The 20323-nt window shown below is 39.5% G+C and overlaps 1 protein-coding gene across 2 annotated transcripts in view; it reads left to right on the top strand.

Annotated features, from left to right (window-relative positions):
- The window catches only part of PLA2G4A (phospholipase A2 group IVA), a 165045-nt gene that overhangs the window by 80801 nt on the left and 63921 nt on the right, over positions 1–20323 (top strand). For both annotated transcript variants that reach the window (XM_080824658.1, XM_080824659.1), the window contains 2 exons: positions 7041–7078; positions 11683–11824. In XM_080824658.1, coding sequence (XP_080680784.1) covers positions 7041–7078; positions 11683–11824 — 180 coding nt within the window. The remainder of the gene's footprint in view (positions 1–7040; positions 7079–11682; positions 11825–20323) is intronic.

Below are 20323 nucleotides of genomic sequence, written 5' to 3'. Positions count from 1 at the left end.
CCCCTAAACATTTAGCATATCATTAACTAGAGTTTAGTATTTACATCGTATAATTTTAAGTGCCAAATAGATAGTGTAGATAATATACACAATGAGAGTTATAAGAAGGAATTATTCATTCATTTCACAAACAACTATTAAACACCTACTGTATGTCAGACAGTCTTTAGATACTACCCATTCGGCAGTGAGCAAAACATTAAGAATCCCTCCCCTCGCGGAACTTCTATTATACTCAGTAAAGGAGACAAGAAGCAAGATAAATAAACAAAAGTTACTTACATTAGGTAGTGATAGCAGTTAAGTGCTAAATAAACCAGGGAAGGAGGAAAGAAGAGTTTATGTACATAAAGGGAGTTGCAAGTGCAGTTCCAAAAACATGGCTAAGAGCATCTCTGATGTTATTGGGGGGTGGGGGGTGCGGCAGAAGTTGCTCCGAGTAGAAAAGTCTATGGAAGTTTGCCTAGCCTGTTGAGTAACAGCACTGAAGAGAATATGCCGGAACACACTGAGGAAGAGTAGTAGGGATTGTGGTAGGAGATGAGGACGGGGAGAGGAAGGGGGATGGGGTTTCAGTGAGTTACAGTGGATACCGATAGTTTAGGCTTGTCCTTAAAGGAAGGATGTGGTTGGATCATGAATGGGGTGGGAGGCCCTTCTGGTGGAGAGAATAGTCTGGGCCTTTGCTCATAGTCATGGGACTCGAAAGGACAAGCATGTTCCGGAAACAGTGTCTAGACCAGTGCGATGGGAGCAGAGCATTCGTGCATAAAGGAAGAAGGGGTACACAGGGGTCAAACGAAGGCAGAGCTCAAATTTGAGATGTTAGAATTTGGACGTTTTCTTACTGACAGCAGTGAATCGTGGAAGGTTTTTGACCCGGTAATGGGGAATTTCAAGAAACAGGATTTGGCTTCTTCCTCTGATGTATTAGGAAGCAGCAGGTTAGGAGGTAAAGAGACAGGGTACGTTTCCTAGTGGAGACAAAAAGGTCGAATCCGCTGTTAGCAGACTACGGTGGCCAGGGACGCGTAGGAGTGCGACAGCAGCTTTCTGGGGTCTGCAGGAGCTGAATGGAATGATTGCTCGGGGCTGGGAGACCAGCTGGAACTGCAGAGTGGGAATTTACACTGGGTCCATCTGGCTCTTCCCAAGATTGATTTATCACTCGATTTTTGAACTTTTTTTGTTGTTTATTATTTTTTTGTTGTTTTTAGGAAAAAGCCAGTCTTAGGGCTGGGTCCACATTTGTTTTGTTTTGTTTTGTTTTGTTTTGTTTTCTCCCTGGCCTTTAGGGTTAGGTTGTGTTTATTGGAGTCACAAAGTGAGAGAGCATCACAGTTGTCATTTCAAAGAAATTGGCAGGACCTGATGTTTTGGACCCCAAGCTCAGAGTCAGTCAGCCACTGCCTGGGTTGGAATCATGATCCTAATACTTAATGGCCCATATGATGTTAAACAAGTTTTGTGGGGTTTTTTTAGTTTTTTTTCTCTTTTTCGTGCATCATCATCTGTGAAACAGGGTTATACATAGTACCTACCTCTTAAGGTTGTGGTTATGGCTAAATTAATTAATACATGGAAAATTTTGGACAGTGCCTGGCCCAGTATGTGCTAAATAAATACTAGATATTCTCATTGTAACTGGCCAGATTTAACTAGCTGTCATGTGCTTACTTATTTGTTTGAACTTAACAAAATGAATATGTACACACACACACACACACACACACATATATGTATATAATTTAGTGATTTCTTTAGTGATCATTTAACACAGTTCAAAAATGCTCCAGTCACCCATTACTGAATGTACCAAGTGTGACAGTGGGTTACAGAATCCCATTTTAAAGTGGAAAGATATAATATCTTCAGAGTTTGCTGTGTTTGCTGTAAACAAAGTAGCCCTTTCAAGAGAATCTTTAAAATGCTGAGGTTCTGGGGGATAGTAGAGAAAGATTACACTTCTTTATTCTCTAGCTGAAATTAGTTTGTTTAGGCCAGTACTTTGAGGAAGACAGCCTCTCAGGTTGATGCGGTGTGGTGTTTTTATTTGCCATCTTTATTTAGATGTTAGTGGTATTGTTTAAAAATAGCCAGGTCTCGTGGCTTCAGTGGCATCTGCTTCTGACTGATTGCTTTCTTTGATTGTTGCTTATTCATGATTACAAACTGGAAGATGAATGAGGTCGTTCTGTAGAAGAGAGAGTGGCAAAGCTTTAAAATGATGGTAGTTTTGATGCTGAGTTCAGAATGTGAAGTTAGTGTCAGGCTGATTTCTTTGGAAAACTACGTATTCGTGTGTGAAGGCTAAGATTACAGTTTAGCTCAGTGAATGAGACAACGCAGCTTTTGGAGGGGAAGCAAGAGGACTATATTCTTTTATGAGAAGTCTGGGGGTTCTTTGGCCAGGAGGGGAATGCGATCAGATGGATACAGGTCAGAGTTCAAACACAGGTCAGACAACTCCTGGCTTTAGGAGAGAACACGTTTTTATTTGAGGATGCTAGCAGTGGAAACCTAACTGAGTCTTTTTTGACACTTTCATAATTTACAACTTTTAAATTATAGGCATTGTAGAATGTTCTTGTCTCCCTGGGTCCTCTACCAGCCTGAAGTTCCACCAAGGAGTAGAATACATTCAGCTTGATTATTATTGCATCCCTATCCTGATACACATTAGATGCTTGAGTCACTTTTGGATGAAAGGATAAATGAATGCACTTACGAGAAATACAGAAAATCTAGGAAGTACTCAGACAGAAATAATGAAAGTAAATTAAGTTTAAAAGGAGAAACTAGAGTCTGAGACATCCCCATTTGGAGAAAAAGGGGTAGCATTTTGGTTTGGTAATATTGCTCTAGGAAATCTGGTTTAGAATTTCCAGTGTCGATATAAGGGAAAGGGAGCTTAAATCAAGGAAAGAGGGATGATCCTCAAATGGAGGGAGGGACCCTGCATGATAGAGGAGAACATGACTGTAGGAGAAATGGTGTTATTTTTTAATCGTTCAAATCTTTTAAGACCATTTGTGATATTGGGGGGGCACAATTATCCTGAATTCTTAGGTGAATGGATTAAGATGATTCCTGGTAGTAAATGCAAATATTATTTTATTAAGAAGTTGTATATGTTAACTAGACGGTATACTGTGGTAATCATTTTGCAACATATAAAAATGTTAAGTTATTGTGTTATATACCTGAAACTAATATAATGTTAAATGTTACTGACATCTCAATTAAAAAAATAAACATCATATATATTTTAAAAAATGACTTTAGCAGTATCTCATTCAATTTTAAACTTGCAAAATTTACCTAGACGTGATCTGGCTTGTATTGGTGGAATTATTAATTTCTGCTCTGCCCTTGAATTGCCTCTTGTTAGATCCACATCTGCTTCCTTCTTTACTGGATAGGGTTACAGCATATGGAAACATGATTTTTAGTAAAAGTGGCACCTTTTTTTAAAACATAATTTTATTTTATCTTGTATAGGTCAGGTATATACAGATAAAACAGAAAATATGCTGTTATTCTCTCAAAAGATGTAAATGATTATTAAATCTGCCTGGGGATCAGTTGCTGTTTTATTTTTCTGAGGGTGGATGGGGAAGAGTACATAGACTCAGGAGGGATCAGAATTCAAAGTAATGTTCTTTTGAAAGTGAAGGTTGTAAATGCTGGAGTATATTAATAAGCAAAGGCATAGCGTATTTGAAGAGCTCTTTACTGATAGGATAGATTCTCAAGCTTCAAATCATTTGTGTGTGTCTTTTCATAATAATAATTTTTTTAAAGATTTTATTTTATTTATTTGACAGACAGAGATCACAAGTAGGCAGAGAGGCAGGCGGGGTCGGGGCTGGGGAAGCAGGCTCCCTGCTGAGAAGAGAGCCCGATGTGGGGCTCGATCCCAGGACCCTGGGATCACGACCTGAGCTGAAGGCAGAGGCTTTAACCCACTGAGCCACCCAGGTGTCCCATAATAATAATTTTAAACAATCTCTTAATGCCAGGCAAGCACTATGCTTGTTGCTTTAGCTTTATCATTTCAAAATGACCCTGGAAAGTTTGCAACTGAATTAGTGGGTTAGGTACTTTAAATACTTATTTTTAAGGGATGTTTGGGTGGCTCAGTGGGTTAAGCCTCTGCCTTGGGCTCAGGACATGATCTCGGGGTCCTGGAATCCAGTCCAGCATTGGGTGCTCTGCTCACCAGAGTCTGCTTCTCCTTCTCCCCAGTGTGTTCTCTCTCTCTCAAATAAATAAATAAAATCTTTTAAAAAGTAAATTATTTTAAAATCTAAAATGGCTTCTTGATATAGCCTCTCTCCTCTAGGTCCTTACCTTCTCCCCATCTCCCTACCCCCCAGGTGAACATCTCCCATTGTAAGCATCTAAAATTGCTTTCCTCTGTGGAATTCAAAGACGAGGTTGTTGTTTTCCACAAGAACGTACACTGAGTACAGTCTGCTTCTTACATTTATGATTCCTAGGAGAGGTGGAGCTCTTCTCATTTGTCTGGTTTCTAGCTAGGCGTCATGGGGTTGGGGAGAGCCAGGGAGACTCGGTCACCTTGCCTTCAGATTGCTTTGAGACGGCAAGCAGTGTGGAAGACCGTGATGTGGTGGGTGGGAAGGAATTTACAAGACTCGTTTCATGCCTCACGGGAAGTACATGTTTTTGTGGCTATCGCATCTGAATGACATGTTTCAGGTTAAAAGGTGTGGCGAGATTGTAAATGTCAGTTTTCATAGCATGTCTGAGCATAGCACATCAGGTGGGAGAGTTTAAAGTTTCCTCCAGATCATGGGTGATCCACCTGGGCAACATGTGGAAATGAGGATCCCATCCATGTGACATTACTCTGCATGGCGGGAAAATCCCGGGTCTTCCCTTCTCTCCTCCTGCCTTCATTTAGGAAGTCTTACCTGTCAGTCTAGGATTAGGAATGTCTTAGCCAAGAAGCGTTGTGGGTGGTTATAGAAGGGGCATTCTGTGACAAAGACAAATATGACTATGAACATAGTGCAGTTGATTTTCCTTTTATTTATTGAGTTGTTGGGACAAGTAGGCATTAGGTACAACCAGGCATTGATTATCTTAACATCTGAATTGCTTAGGGACCTGCCTGTTGGGGAGCCGTCTTTTTTCTCAAGTCTGTCATCATGAGGCACATTGGACTAGGAAGCCCATTCCAGCTTCGAATCTTTTCATGTGTTAGAAAACTTCACAAAGAGTCGTAATGTTGTTCTTTGAGTTTCCATTCTCCTGTCATGTTTTTGCCCTCTGGCGATGAAAACAGTAAATCTGGTCTCATTTTAATACCAGCTTTCATCTGTTTTTGGGGGGATAAAAAACCAGACCATGTTTTACCCACATCTTGTTTTTCTCACTAAATATCCAAAGCAGCTTCATTCACTATAATGTTTTCTAAGCTCTCTTTGGGAAAGACTCCAGTTGAAATTTAGAAATAGGGTACCGACACGATGTGCTGGGATGTGATCTGAGCAGGGCTACCGTTGGTAGAACAGACAGCAGTTACATTAATTTAGAAGCCTTTTTTTACTTATAAACTGAACTCTGATTCAGTTTCTGGGCATGTGTAGTTCCATGTTACTTCCATGTTAACTTCAAAGTAATGTGATATGCTGCCTTGATGAATAAAGGTCATAAGATTTCAGAGAACTGCTGTGTATGTTAGACCATTGTTAGAAGCAATGAAATGTTTCTTGATAAGGAAAGACCACCTTGTGCGATCCCTCGCACACACATGCACAGTAATTCAACAGGTATGTATTGATTATGTGTTGAATACCAAACACTGTGCAATGAGCTAGTAATAGAGATCTATATAAGATAAAGCTCACAGTCTAGTGGGAGAGGCAAATTCTTGTACAGATGAGTTCAGTACCTTTTTCTTACTCATAAAATGCAGTCCTGAGAGTTAGCCATGAACTTATTTTAACCTTTTGGAAAGCTCCTTCTAGCTTGTTTTTTTCCATCCTCTGAAACCAAAGAGAAAAAAAAAAAAAAGCCAATAATCTATAGTATTTTGTGTCGCTTCCAAAAACATCCTCTTCACCTTTTAAGAGGCATATCCGAGTTCTGTTCTATCCGAAGGTATTGGGCAGGTTCACTCCAACTATATTCTAGGGTAACTGGTATAATAAAAAAAAAAATAGCACCATTTTACAGTTATGCAGCAACCGGCAAAACATTTTCTCATTTGGTTCTCATAACAGTCTAAAATTACATTATTCATAAGTAGTGGCAGGGGGTAGTATAGAGAAGGTCTTTCCATGCAACAGATGTGTAGTCTTTGGAAAGACACCTTTTAATACCTCTTCTTCTCTGTAGATATTAATCACTCCTTTTCCATTAAGGCACAACTGGCCCATTGGCAGGACAGAGTCCTCCGATAAATTTGGTTGGCTCACAGTGTTGAAAAAATGAAAACCTGAGCCCCACCAACTCAAACATCTACAGAAACATCTGTAGATGTTTCCTGAGCTGACCATAGCTGGCTGGCCCCTGGTCCTGCTGCCATCTTGGATAGGTGCTCTGTCTCCAGTTTATTCCAGCCCACACTTGTCACAAACGCACCTGTGTACATTTTCACGCAGGCTTTCTTGGCCCAGGGATAGTTCCTGAGTAATAGGCACACCTTCAGAGGCAATTTTTAGGTTTCATGCTTAGTGTTTATAGAACTCAACTACTTCATTTTAGCAGAAGGAGAAAACAACTGTGTAGAGGCAATTCTTGCATTCACTAAAATGACTAATTAAATAGGCTTTATCATGAAGAATAGCAAAATTATATATATATATATATATATATATATATGTATATATATATATATATATAAAATACACCCCATAATTTAGGGTCTTCAGGATGCTATATTACTTTTATTTTTAGGATTCTTTTGGGTTAAAAATTATCTGGCACTCAAAAATTGTTTTGACCTTGTTTGCATTATATGTAACACACATCCATTTTATGGCCTCATCTGATTAATACATCTGTTCTAGGTCACTGAAATGTTTCTGGAAATGTCTCTTGAAGTTTGGTAAGTACATTTATTTCACTGGGTGGAAAATATTGTGAGTGATCCACTGACTTATTTTAATTTTTAAGGGGTAAACTTTTAAAATATAAAATAATTCTGATACTTGTATAAAAAATGAATTAGACTTTTCTTTAGCTCTTCCCTGTTAGCTACTGCATTAAAAAATAATAATAAATGTAATATCTTTGCCTAATTTTCCTGTAGTTTGGTCTTTAAATAATAGACCTTAGGGTTTATAAGGTCAATAATAAGAGCTTTTGGAGAGTTCTCCCTGAGGTTCATTTCCCACAAAAATGAACAAATACGGTTATTTAAGTCTCTTTTTCATTGTTGATTCAGATAGATATTCAAAAACATGAAAGTAAACAGAAACAGGAAACTATAAAAAAGAAAAAATGAAAATTGAGACTGTTTTTGTACATGGAGATCAGCAGGACTGCAAGTAGTAAAGTTCCATGAAGCATGCTGCTCTTTCAAAGTTGTCTCCAAAAACATGTTGGGAAATTGTTTATTTATTTCCAAATGGTGCATCTTAGAGGAATCAGGCCTACCTGGAGAATTAGCCAGATCTAACGTGGAGTTCACTACATCCCACCTCCCTCAAACTCTCTGTGTCTCCTTGAACTTCCCTGTGAAAGTGGGTTTTACCGAAGTAACTAGTACACCACATGTATCAGTGTAATATTCTCCTGCTGCGTGATTTGCCAAATGAATGAGGCTGGATACATTGACATTGGGTTAGGTATTTCTTTCTCTTATTTTGGTTCCTGTAACATGTTGATTGAGCTTAGTAAATTACTACATAAATTACCACTGTCCCTGAAGATACGTCAGGAAGTATCAAAGGGCAGTCCAAGTAATTGAGTTGTGTTACTCTGCATTGTGTTGATTCTTGCTTCAAAGTAGTATATTTTATAGCATGAGATTAGAAAAATTCTTATTATTTGACAAGAAAGTCATGCTATTTGTCTTAATGGGCAATGGTCTTCAGTGCTGTAATTAGGCCTATAGCATGTAAAAGAAATTCACTGTAACAAACCATAATTATAAAAAAATGTAGGAAAAAACTCAGCTAAATAAGATGCATTGTCCAGAAGCAACTTATTATACATTTATAATGACCTTTAATCAAACTTTATTTTTATATGTTCATTTGTTTTGTCTCTGAAATGGAAATGTTCTTTAAAGAAAAAGTCAACTTTCCATGGAATGTCTTCCATTAGATATAAAGTAAAATCAAGAAAGAAAATTAGAGTTAAAGATAATACATGAGGGGCTCCTGGGTGGCTCAGTCAGTTAAGCATCTGCCTTTGGCTCAGGTCTTGATCCCAGGGTCCTAGGATTGAGCCCTGCATCGAGCTCCCTGCTTGGCTGGGAGCCTGCTTTTCCCTCTCTCTGCTACTCCCCCTACTTGTGTTCTCTCACTCTCTCTCTGTCAAAAAAATAAAATCTTTGAAAAAAAAAAAAAGATAATACATGAAAGAGAAAATAATGAACCAAACTTCTCTTACTATATTTATAAAATTACTCAATATTTTGAATTTTCTTTTACAGTTTATACTAGTATCTTCTAAACATCTATATTTGTTGCTCTGTTCATAGATTTAAAAAAAAAATCATACTCTTGGGTGCCTGGGTGACTCAATGGGTTGAGACTCTGCCTTCAGCTCAGGTCATGATCTCAGGGTCCTGGGATCTTGCCCTGCATTGGGCTCTCTGCTCAGCAGGGAGCCTGCTTCCTCTCTCTGCCTGCCTCTCTGCCTACTTGTGATCTTTCTCTCTCTGTTAAATAAATAAATCAAATCTTTTTTAAAAAATTAAAAAAAATTAAACTCCTTGTGCTTAATGTAAGATAGTGATCAGCATTGTGTAAGGAACGTGAGTTCCAGAATGAGAAGTCCTAGTTTTAAATCTGCCTCTTGCTAATTATGTGAACAGCTGAAAGATTTTTAATCACATTTTTATTCATTTATAAAATAAGGAAGTGCATAATAAGCATATTGTGATGATTTAATGAGATGTCCTTTAGAAAAAGCGTATATTGTTTTATATAAATATGATATAGAAAAGTTTTCCACATGTGCACCACATGTTCATAGTAAAACTGTTTGTAATGTTCAGAGAAATTAGAAGTAACCCCAATGTTCATAGATAAATAAATTATATTCTAATCATGGAAATACTCCATAATAGTAAAAATGTTTGAATTATTTCTATTTATGTATCTATTTATGTGAATCTCAAAAACAAAATGTTTCATGGAGAAGAAATTACAGAATACATACAGTTGATACCATTTATTAAAAAAAACCTAAAAAACTGTAAAATGACTCTATAATTTAGACATATAAATATATTCTGTAAAATTATAAATTAATACCTTGGAATACTAAAGAACAAGTCTAAGGTACTGGTTACTCTTAGGAGCAGAAAAGGAAATACAATTGAGATGAGTTCACAGAGACAACTGTGTAGGTGAGATTTTTATTAAAATGGTTAAAAGGTACCCAACCTAATATATTATAATAAAAAATAACAGAGAGTTTATCCTAAGGCTTAACTTAAAAAAACACTCATTCACTCTGATCTCTTTCCTCCTTGTTGCCTAAGCCTCATAATAGTCAAATTTAATAACTGTGTAATCCATGTTTTAATATACTATACTGACCATTTTTATATTGGATAATGTGGTTAAATGATCTTTTCAAAATTTACAGTTACTTTTCTTTTTTTTTTTTTTTAAGATTTTATTTATTTACTTGACAGAGATCACAAGTAGGCAGAGAGGCAGGCGGTGGGGACGGGGGGGGAAGCAGGCTCCCTGCCGAGCAGAGAGCCCAATGCAGGGTTCGATCCCAGGATCCTGAGATCAGGGCCTGAGCCGAAGGCAGAGGCCCAACCCACTGAGCCACCCAGGAGTCCCTACAGTTACTTTTCTTAAAATAGATGTCCAAAAATAAATTGCTCAAAGGGAATACACATTTTAATCATTTTTGGTGCTCATCACTGAACAACTTTCAAAAGTGTTTTGCAAATTTTTATTCCCAAAATGAATATATGATAACAGTGTTACTTTGCCTTTCCCAGGTACTGGAAAATAGATACTTCAAATGTTTCTTAAAAATTATTAATAATATCAATATTTTTAAAATTTGCTGTTAAAACTATTCTTCTGTTCTTTATTTTTAATCATATATGCTCTTTTTTGAGTTATCCATATTTGTCCTTTGGGAAGTAGTAATTAAAATATTTGCAGTGATCAAATATCATTAGAGTACATAGCCCAAAGGCTACTGAGTGTCTTCTTTTGGTCTATACACCAAAAGAAGAAAGAAATACACTGGAAGAAATACATTGGAAGAAATATACTGAATTAGGGGTGCCTGGGGGGCTCAATGGGTTAAGCATCTGCCTTCAGCTCAAGTCATGATCCCAGGCTTCCAGGATCGAGCCCCATGTCAGGCTTCCTACTCAGCGAGGAGCCTACTTCTTCCTCTGCCTCTCCCCCTGTTTGTGCTTTCTCTCTCTCAGATAAATAAATAAATAAAATCTTAAAAAAAAAAAAAAGAAATACACTGAATTAACAGAAATGATACTTAATTCATTCTAAAGGGAAGGACTCACTTTTATGAATAGTAAAGAGATAATATTTGATTAGGAAACTTCTTGCTTTGTACATTTGGATTTCTTCACATCACGACATAGATTTCTAAGTTTTTTTGTTCTTTTTTTTTTTTTAATTTCTGTAGCTGGTTTTAGAATTCGGTATTGGACCTCATTTGTGAGGCATCATTGCATTGTGGAAAATACATCACGTATTTGCTCTGTGATCCTAACCTTTCAGAGCTTCAGTGTTTTTGATCTGTGATATGGAGTTATAAAAATAATATAGTGGATAATAATGTGTAAGATTTACTCCCATTATTTCAACAGTGATACATACCTACATATCTAGTGTGGTTTCTGACATAGTACAGGTATCTGAGAAGTTGCTGCTGCCATTATTAGAAAGCAAGGGTGTACAACATAAGGGTCCCCAAATCCTCCAGCTCTTGGCTTATTTGTGGTTGTCTAAAGTCCTACCATTAGAAGTTCCTTTTGTGGTCACAGGGGGACATCTCTTAGACAAGGCATTTTATTAAAGATGGTATTTCTACAGGTGTGCTCCTCAGAACACAGACTCTTGGGAATGTTAGTGTTACATCATGGAAAAGCGGGAGAGGGAGGGCCATGGGGAGGCTTTCCTCATCACGTCAACATTGGAAATGCTGTGCCAAACAGATCTGAACAGGTTTATTCTCTGAAGCACTTCCTAAAGTCTTGGCTATGATAAGATGAATTTATCAGGGGCTGTTTGCTTGGTTTTGGTTTTGTTTTTTAAAAAACATCTCCTACTCTTATTTTCTGGAAACATGCCTTGGAACCTGCAGCTTTAAGCCAGCCATCACTTTATACCTGTGTTTCATGTCCCCTTCTAGGAAATGGCTTGAGGGGAGCAATGAGCATACATCAGCGAAGGTGCTGGGAACTGTGTGCTGGGAACTGGGTGATTTATAACAAGACTGCTGGGGACATTGGCTCATGACTTTCTGTTTCATATACAGTTCATCCCCAGACCTCCGATTCAGTATGGCTCTGTGTGATCAGGAGAAAACTTTCAGACAACAGAGAAAAGAAAACATAAAGGAAAACATGAAGAAACTCCTGGGTCCAGAGAATAGTGAAGGTTTATATTCTACACGCGATGTGAGTTGGAAATGTTTCAAATGTTACTGCAATTTAATAGTCACTGTCTCCCAAACTGTACCCAAATACGGAAATATTGAGATATCTTCAGCTTTTTAAGATAAGGTGTTTCATAAATACAAATTCTTTGAGGAAGTGCTGCCCATATTTAGTAATATTGATCAGATATAGTTTAAAAAGATGATGCATAGGCATACTTATGCACAAACAAGATGTTTATTAGTAAGAAAAGTTTAGGTTCAGATGGAAAAGGATCATTGAAATTTATTTTATTTTTATTGTTTTATAATTGAAGTATAGTTGACATACAAGGTTACGTTAGTTCACCAAGTGTAGCTGTTACATGTTACCATACAATACGGTTACAGACCCCTGACCATTTGATACTCCTCCTGCTGTACCTTTCATTTCCGTGATTTATTCATTCCATAGCTGGAAACCTATACCTCCCACCCCCTTCACCCCTTTTGCCCTTCCCTCGAACCCCCTCCCCCATGGGATCATTGAATGGACTTTTTCTTTTTTTAATCATTTTATTTATTTGAGAGAGAGAGAGAGAGCATGAGCAGGGAGAGGAACAGGCAGAGGGAGAAGCAGACTCACCACTGATGCAGGACTCGATCCCAGGAGCCTGGGATCATGACCTGAGCCGGACACAGATGCTTAAGTGACTGAGCCAGCCAGGCGTCCCTGTAACTATTTCTTTGGTATTTATTTCCTTAGGAAGGTTCCTGTGTCACATAAAATTTACCTTAAATAAATCTGTATGCTTTTTTCCTGTTAATTTCTCTTGTCCGTTTAATTTTCAGACCCAGCCAGAGACCTTAAGAGGGTCGGGGAAAACCTTTCCCTCCCCTATAATGGCAGGTCCTCCTGGAATTGAAGACTGTTAGTCAGGCCTGGAGGAAGGAATGGGTTTGTTAGAAAAAGAAAAAAAGCAAGAAATGGATACCTCTGTTAATTACTGGCCATCAGTTTCATTTGCCAGATGCTCTTTTGCAATCTGTCCCCGCCCACCCCTCCCACCCTCGCCACCTCACTGCTTTCCACTCATTTGCAACAATTATTTCTTTCACTCCCAGCTGCTGATCTACCCTCTGTTGCCCTCACAGCTGAGACACCCACCCGCCTCCTAATCAAAGAGAGGTCAACAGGCATCAGATGACAAAGCCTTCCTTTCTTGCCCGAGGATTGTCATGTTCCCTAAGTTACGCTATCCCTTGCTGCTTCCCTCTCGAATTCCGTGGAGGAAAAAGCTCTTTCTCTTCCAGATGAAGATCGACAGCAGATACAGACTGCCAGCCCCGGCCAGGAGCCCCAGTATAGCAACTGTCTCAATTGTCCAGTGCTCCGAAGACCACTCCCCTACTCCCGAATTGTCTGCCTCTACCTCTTTATGAATTTTTGCTGTAGAAATATCAACTCCAATAGGAAGGGGAGAAGAGGGACAACCACAAAATCTGCCTGGAATGGACCGTCCCTCCTCCTGTCTCTCCACTTCTCTCCTTGTGTTCCTGGACTTCTCCACGTTTCCGACACCTTCTCGTTCTCTTTCTTCACTTTCTCAGGCTTCTGACCTTGGGATTCTACTGCAGCTGCTTCACCAGTCCCCCGTACTAATAAGTGCAAAAGATCCTGCCCTGTCTCCCCGGACCCTGTTGGAACAAATGACCATGACTCCCCACCTTGCAAAACATTCTCTGCCGTTCACCGACTGCCTCCTGTTTGTTTTCATCCTGCCTCTTTGGGGCTCTGTAGCAGATCCTCCCCTGTACATTCTTTAAATAGAAGTGTTCTTTGCCTTTGACCCTCTGTCTCCTCACTCTGCGTTTTTCTTAAGAATTTTCTCTCCTGGGACACCTGGGTGGCTCCGTCGGTTAAACTTCTGCTTTTGACTCAGCTCATGATCCCAGGGTCCTGGGATGGAATCCTGCAGCAGGCTCCTTGCTCATCGGGGAGTCTGCTTCTCCCTCTGCCTCTGCTGCTCCCCCTGCTTGTGCTCTCTCTCTCTCTCTCTGTTACATAAATCAATAAAATCTTTTTTTTTTTTTTTAAGAATTTTCTCTCTCTTCCATGAGGTCACCCAGCACCTGTGTCCGAAGAACTCCCCATGTAGATCATGGACTTAAAACCTCCCTTCTGAGCTTCAGAGCCGAACGTTTATGCACCTGCTTGATTTCTTAACTGGCATCCCTCCCATCTAAAGGGAACTGAAAGGGAACACAACACCTCTGTTTTCTGTAGTTCCACCTCTGCCTGTCCTCCCTCTCCCCACCTTCTGTTCGCTCCCAAACCAGAGCCAAAAATCCTTCCACCATTCTCAGGATTGGCCTCCCAGCGTCTCTCCAACTCCCGTTTTTTCCAGTTCACACCACACTCTTTCGCTGGGTGCTGCCTCTTAGCTCCGTGTCTCCTTAGAACCCTTCCCCAGCTGGTGCCTTTCTAGACACGGTTCCTTCTCCCTATAGCGTGCTTCCTCTGTACCTGCCCTCTCCCCACCCGACCTGCTTTTCAGATAGCTAGCACCCTCTCTTCTGTTCTTTAAGCAGTAGATATGTAGCTTCTTCTGAGACTGTCCCCCTCACCACTCCACCCCCCCCATGTCCCTTAGGTCTCGGTTATATTCTCTGTGGCACAAATATGCGCATTATCTTAGCATTGACGACACTCAGACTTAAAACATACTTGTACAGATACTCATTTAGTGTCTGTTTTCTCCCGTGGAATATAAGCTTTATGAAGACCAGGACAGTGTCTGTGTTATTTACGTTCACATTCCCAGCACCTGGCCTGGCTCCTAGCACATGTGTGGACGCTCAGTAAATCTTGTGTCGTGTGGGTCAGGGGACAGATTCGGGCAGTGGCTTGGCACTGCACCCAGGGGATGCATTAGCTAGGGAGAGGGATCAGGGACTCAGAGCTGAGGAACAGTGTCGGGTTGTTAGGGAGGAGACACAGGTGGAGGAGGTTTGGATGAAAAGATCCCAGTTGGAACTGTTCTGTGAGAAATGTACGTGGGACACATTGATCCAGCTGCCCTGTTGGCCTTTGTCCTTAGGTTTTCCTTTTGCGAAGGGAAAGTTGCTGCTGCAACCCCCCTGGTGCACTCCTTGTTCTGTGGAAAAAAGGAATCTTTCTGGGAAAATGAAACTTGGCCTAATATTCATACAAATTGGCTTTTCTGCAATGGGTAGAGAATGAAGTAATTATGTTTCTGTTTGGAATATTCTTCAAAAAATATTAAATTCGTATTTTTGGAAGTCGTTCTTAGAATTCAAACTTGTAGTTGTTTTCATTGGTCTAGAGTTTTTTCTCTTGTCCAAAATAATTACTTTAGATATATTCAGAACCACTCATTCCCACAATACATGTTATAGTTTCCTGTTTTTATGTTACTCCTCGGTCAGGGATCTCTTAAGCTCCCAATTCCCTTGCTCTCTGATGAGACTTCACTTTCTAGTCAGTTCTGACTAATCGTCCTTACGGGATGAGGGACAGGCTGTCATGGCGGTTTGACGAAGAAAACAGTCCTACTTAACTCTCGGTGCAGAGACTCTGCTTGTCCTGTTCCCAGTGTTCAACAAACAGACAACATCCAACTTGGGACTTCAGTGTCAAATTAAGATGTTGAATAAATTTGGGCAGTATAAACCTGGACACATTCATTCCCTTCTATGCTTTACTTGTAAAATGGAGACTGTGTCTCTTGTTAGGTAAAAGGATAAGTACTAGCTTTTAAGCTTCCAGCACAATCTGTAAGGGTACATAGTAGTTGCTCAATGAAATAGTGACTATACTACTTGAGTGTTTCTGTTCTGCTGCATAACGCCCAAGGGCAATCATTGTCCAATTTAATAAAATCTTAGCTTTTCTGTCTGATACAATGAATTAGTCAAATAGTTAAGGTGCCTCATAACCCAAGAATTTATTCTTTGAAGTACTAAGACTTTTAAAAAATGTTTTCTCGGGACACCTGGGTGGTTTAGTCGGTTAAGGATCTGCTTTTGGCTCAGGTCATGATTCCAGGGTCCAGGGACCAAGTCCCACATCAGGCCCCTTGCTCAGCAGGGAGCCTGCTTCTCCCTTTGCCTCTGCCTCTCCCCGCCACCTGCTCGTGCTTTCTCTCTCACTCCTTCTCTCAAATAAATAAATAAAATCTTTTTAAAACTTTTTTTATCTGGGCGCCTGGGTGGCTCAGTTGGTTAAGCGACTGCCTTTGATTCAGGTCATGATCCTGGAGTCCTGGGATCAAGTCCCACATCAGGCTCCCTGTTAGGGAGTCTGCTTCTCCCGCTGACCTCTCTCCTCTCATGCTCTCTCTCTCTCTCTCAAACAAATAAATAAATAAATAAATAAATCATTAAAACTTTTTTTATCATTGAGAATATATATTTTTTTAATTTATCGATTTGAATCATTTGAAGAGAAGTCTTTCTCAACTGTGTTACTCCTTGTCCAGATTGAACTGATCTGCGTGTTCTCGTATCTGTTTCATTTGCAACCAACTGCCTTTTCTCCATACTTTATGTGTTTCCTTGAAGTAATGTCTTCAAACCACTCCTTTCTTTTTCAGCTTTAATTGTTGTGGAATTCAAATCTGATAAGCAAGCTTGTTGTTAGAACAGTGTCTCTGATTAGTGTAATTTCTCTATGAATAGAGGCCTGGAATCTTTTCTGAGTAGGATCTGTAAGACTGTGTACATGGGGATTTTTGGCATAGTTGGATTGTTCAGAGGACATTCTTATAAATTTTCTTGTCTGAAAATAGCTTTTGGTCAGATGAAGTTTCCAGATTACAGTCTTAGGCTAAGGGAAATGCTTATCTATAGTTTTTGTTCCCTAGTAACTGACCGTAACAAAGTCAGGCTGGTTGGGGGACTAAAATCTGGAAGTGGAGGGAGAAGCAAGGGAAGGGAATTCTACTTAAAACTTTCATCAGAGAATATAAGAGAAACGTGTTTCAAGGTAGAATATATGAAATAACTTCAGTTTAAACAGATAGATGCCTTTGGGTGAGGTATAAAGTGGACCTTAAATAATATACTTTATGAGTGCTAATCTGTATTTGTTTGTTATATAAATTAAGTGAAAGACTAGAGAAGAGAGCCCGTCTGGTGACAGAGGAGGAGGCAAAGCAAAACAGTTCCTGAGGGAGGTGACAGAAGTCAGGCTTGAGTGGTCCATGAGAATGTGTATTCCTTGTGTATGTTGTTTCCGTCTTCCAGAATATTCTCCTTCTTGTTTGTTGGGATGACAGAACTTTATACTATCAATTATTTCTTTTTAAGATTTTATTTATTTGACAGAGAGAGAGAGGAGGAGCAGGGGGAGGGGCAGAAGGAGAGGGAGAAGCACCCTCCCCTCCCCCAACACTGAGCAGGGAGCCTGATGCGGGGCTCGATCCCAGGACCCTGGGATCATGATGGGACCCAAAGGCAGACACTTAACCAACTGACCCACCCAGGTGTCCATTACTATCAATACTTATTCCCCTCTAAGATTGCAAATATTGCAGGGCAGACAGTGTAGAATTCCCAATAGCGGGGGACAGGGAGGTGTGCTGAGCAGGTGTGGGCTTCCAAGGGTCAAGTTTTAGGACTCACGAGGTGGACTTCGAGGTTTTCTCATCTGAGGTAGTAGTAGGATGTGAAGAGCCAAGGAGTAAGAGAGTTGGCGTTGGTCTACAAAGTAGACGTCCAGGAGGCCCAGACTCCACACAGTAGGGCTGTCCACTGTAAGGCACGTGACTGCTGCAGACTGCCGAGCTCCTGGGAAACAGGCTCAGGGGGAGGCATGCAGGAACACACGTGTCCAAGCAGGGAGGGAGGCGGCAGATGGGGACAGGCGCTGGATTTGCTGCAGGTTTAAATTTGTTTTATAAAGCAAATGGGCATTAGGTGAGGGATCTTACTGGGTCGAAAGGGCGGGGGACCAGATGAAAACAAAACGCTACTAACAATAATGCATTTTAATTTCATGTAAAGTCACTTTTTAAGTTTTGCATGTGAAATTATGGCTGTGCTGGAAAAAATTGTGAATAGATTGAAATGAGATAATATATACTACTTTTTTATACATTTCATGAAGCAAACCAAGTCAGTGAGTTCCTTCCCTTTGTGTACAAAGGTGTTGTTTATGTACCTGACCAGAAATGGACCAGACAGCACCTTGAGAGGGCCGGTGCTGGGCACAGGATGGTGGGGAGGCAAACCCCACTGTGGGGATTACCATTTGCCCAGCCCAGGCAGCCATGACTGCTCCTACCATTGCCGATACTGTGGAGATGCACGGGCCGGTCATACTCCGTAATTGTCATCTTTGCTTCTATCTTCTAATCCAAAAAAATAATAATCATAAATAAGGATAATAATTATGAGTAAAAACCTGGGATGCACAAACAAGCAGTCTAAAGCCTAAACAGTTTTAATATTGAGATAATCACTGTGATGTGCTTATTTAATCTTCTAAAAAAAAAAGAATCTGTGCTCCTTATTTGGTTCTCCTTTATACTTACAGGGTTGGCTCTCTCATTTTCCATATAATTTCTCTGACCCCTTTTATAAATTGGTGAGGAATAATCAGTTGAGGGTTGCAAAACTAGGTCTTGGCCACCTCACTGAATGTCTCTTGAGGTGTTTTGACTCGTGCTTTGGGGAGCTGGGGGCTGGCAGTTGCTTGGCACTTTGGAAAATTGACTTTCAATAAAAACAGAGGAAGAAAGTGTTCTGATTTTACATTTGAGCCATATTTTTCTGCAAACTGGCAAAAATAGAGATGATTTGGGGCAAATTAAAGGGCACAAATCAATTTCAATAATGTGGAGTTTATGGCATTTTCATTCTTTATTTGCCTGATTTTATCCACAAAAAGAGAAAAAGGAATAATTTGTAAGTGATACTGCTAACAAAACCCAAACCCAAACACATAACAATTCAAATGACTATAACCATCTATTATGATACTAGTGAGGAACTGGTGTAGGAAATTCTAATACTTAACTTTTTTGACTTTTTAGTCCTCCCTCCAACCAGTCAAGAAAATGATAAACTCTCTTAGAAATTAAAAAAATGTATTTAATCAACTGGCTAGGTGCTTTAAAAAAGTACTGTAAGTAAAGTATTTTAAGTCAGTATCTTACTAAATACTTAGTAATAAAGTGAACTTTCATATCATATCACTAGAGCTATATATTAAAAGCACCTTTTCCCACTTGGGTGAAAAGTATTTGTTAAATGAATAATTTCCCAAGAAGAAACCTTTCTCTTTGTATTTTTCATAATTTCGAGTATTGTTTTTAAGACTTGATAGTTTCAGCACTGAGATACTGCACACTTTTCTCTTGCCTCTTTGAAACATGAAATGGGGTGATTTTAGGTGAGATTAACATTCAGATCAGTAAATTACAATCCATAACGTGGGTGGGCCCTGTTTAATCACTTGAAGGCCTGACTAGAACAAGAAGATCAGCCTTCCTGAGCAAGAGGGGGTTCTCCAACAGACTCCATCTCTCTTCATCTGCACCATTGGCTCTCCTGGGTCTCCAACTGCTGGCCTTCAGACTAGAACCACATTATTGACTCTCCTGGTTTGGGAGGCTGCTGGCCCATACTGCAGATTTGGACTTGGCATTCATCCTAAATTCGCGAGCCAATTCTATAAAATAAATCTCTTTCTAGACAGGTTCGTAGCTAGATACATCTTGTTGATCCTGTGTCTCTGGAGAGCCCTGACTAGTACAGGAGCCAAGGAGGCAAAAGTCTTTATATAATTTTCAGATCTTAAAAATCTATGAAAATGTAAAAAAAAAAAAAAAATCCTTAAGCACTTGAGAATTTTCTTTTGCAAGGGAGGGAATTAATAACATCCATAAGCCCATGTATCAATTAATTTAATCAAAACCACAGGATTTTTGGTAAATGAAAATTCATTTCCTGTTATATGAGAGAAGTATGAGAGATATTCATTGATATCATTTATGCACAAATACTAATGCTCTTAGGTCTAAATATAGGCTAAAACCTGTCAACAGCACATTTCTTCGGTTCTTTTAGATTTTGAGCCAGCACTAACAGCTGCTTCTTATAACTCCTCAGTTACTTCTTTGAAAGTTATTTCAGAATGACCAAGGTTATTAAAACATCCAAATTTAGCTTTCATTTATTACGTAAAATTGGGCTGATATCATCCAAAGTAACAGATGAATCTTAAATATAAATTAGTTAAATATCAAATGGTTTCTTTGAGCAAAGATTACTCTTTCTTTCTCAACAGTGAGTAAAAGGAAAGAGTGAATTACGGTGTCGGTGACACCTTAGTTCACGTCGTGGTTCTATGTACAATTAGCTGCGTCTGTATGTGGACAAGGTATTCATGTGGATTAAATACGTCATCGTCTGAAAAATGGAAATGATCTCCTTTAGAGTGCTGGGAAAATTAGATGAAATAAATTGAATGAAAGTGCCCATGCTTGTGCCGGACATACATTATTTTCTTGATAAG

This window comes from Martes martes, assembly GCF_963455335.1.
Source record: "Martes martes genome assembly, chromosome: 15".
NCBI classification, from domain to species: domain Eukaryota; kingdom Metazoa; phylum Chordata; class Mammalia; order Carnivora; family Mustelidae; genus Martes; species Martes martes.
This window is presented reverse-complemented; position numbering and strand designations above follow the sequence as displayed.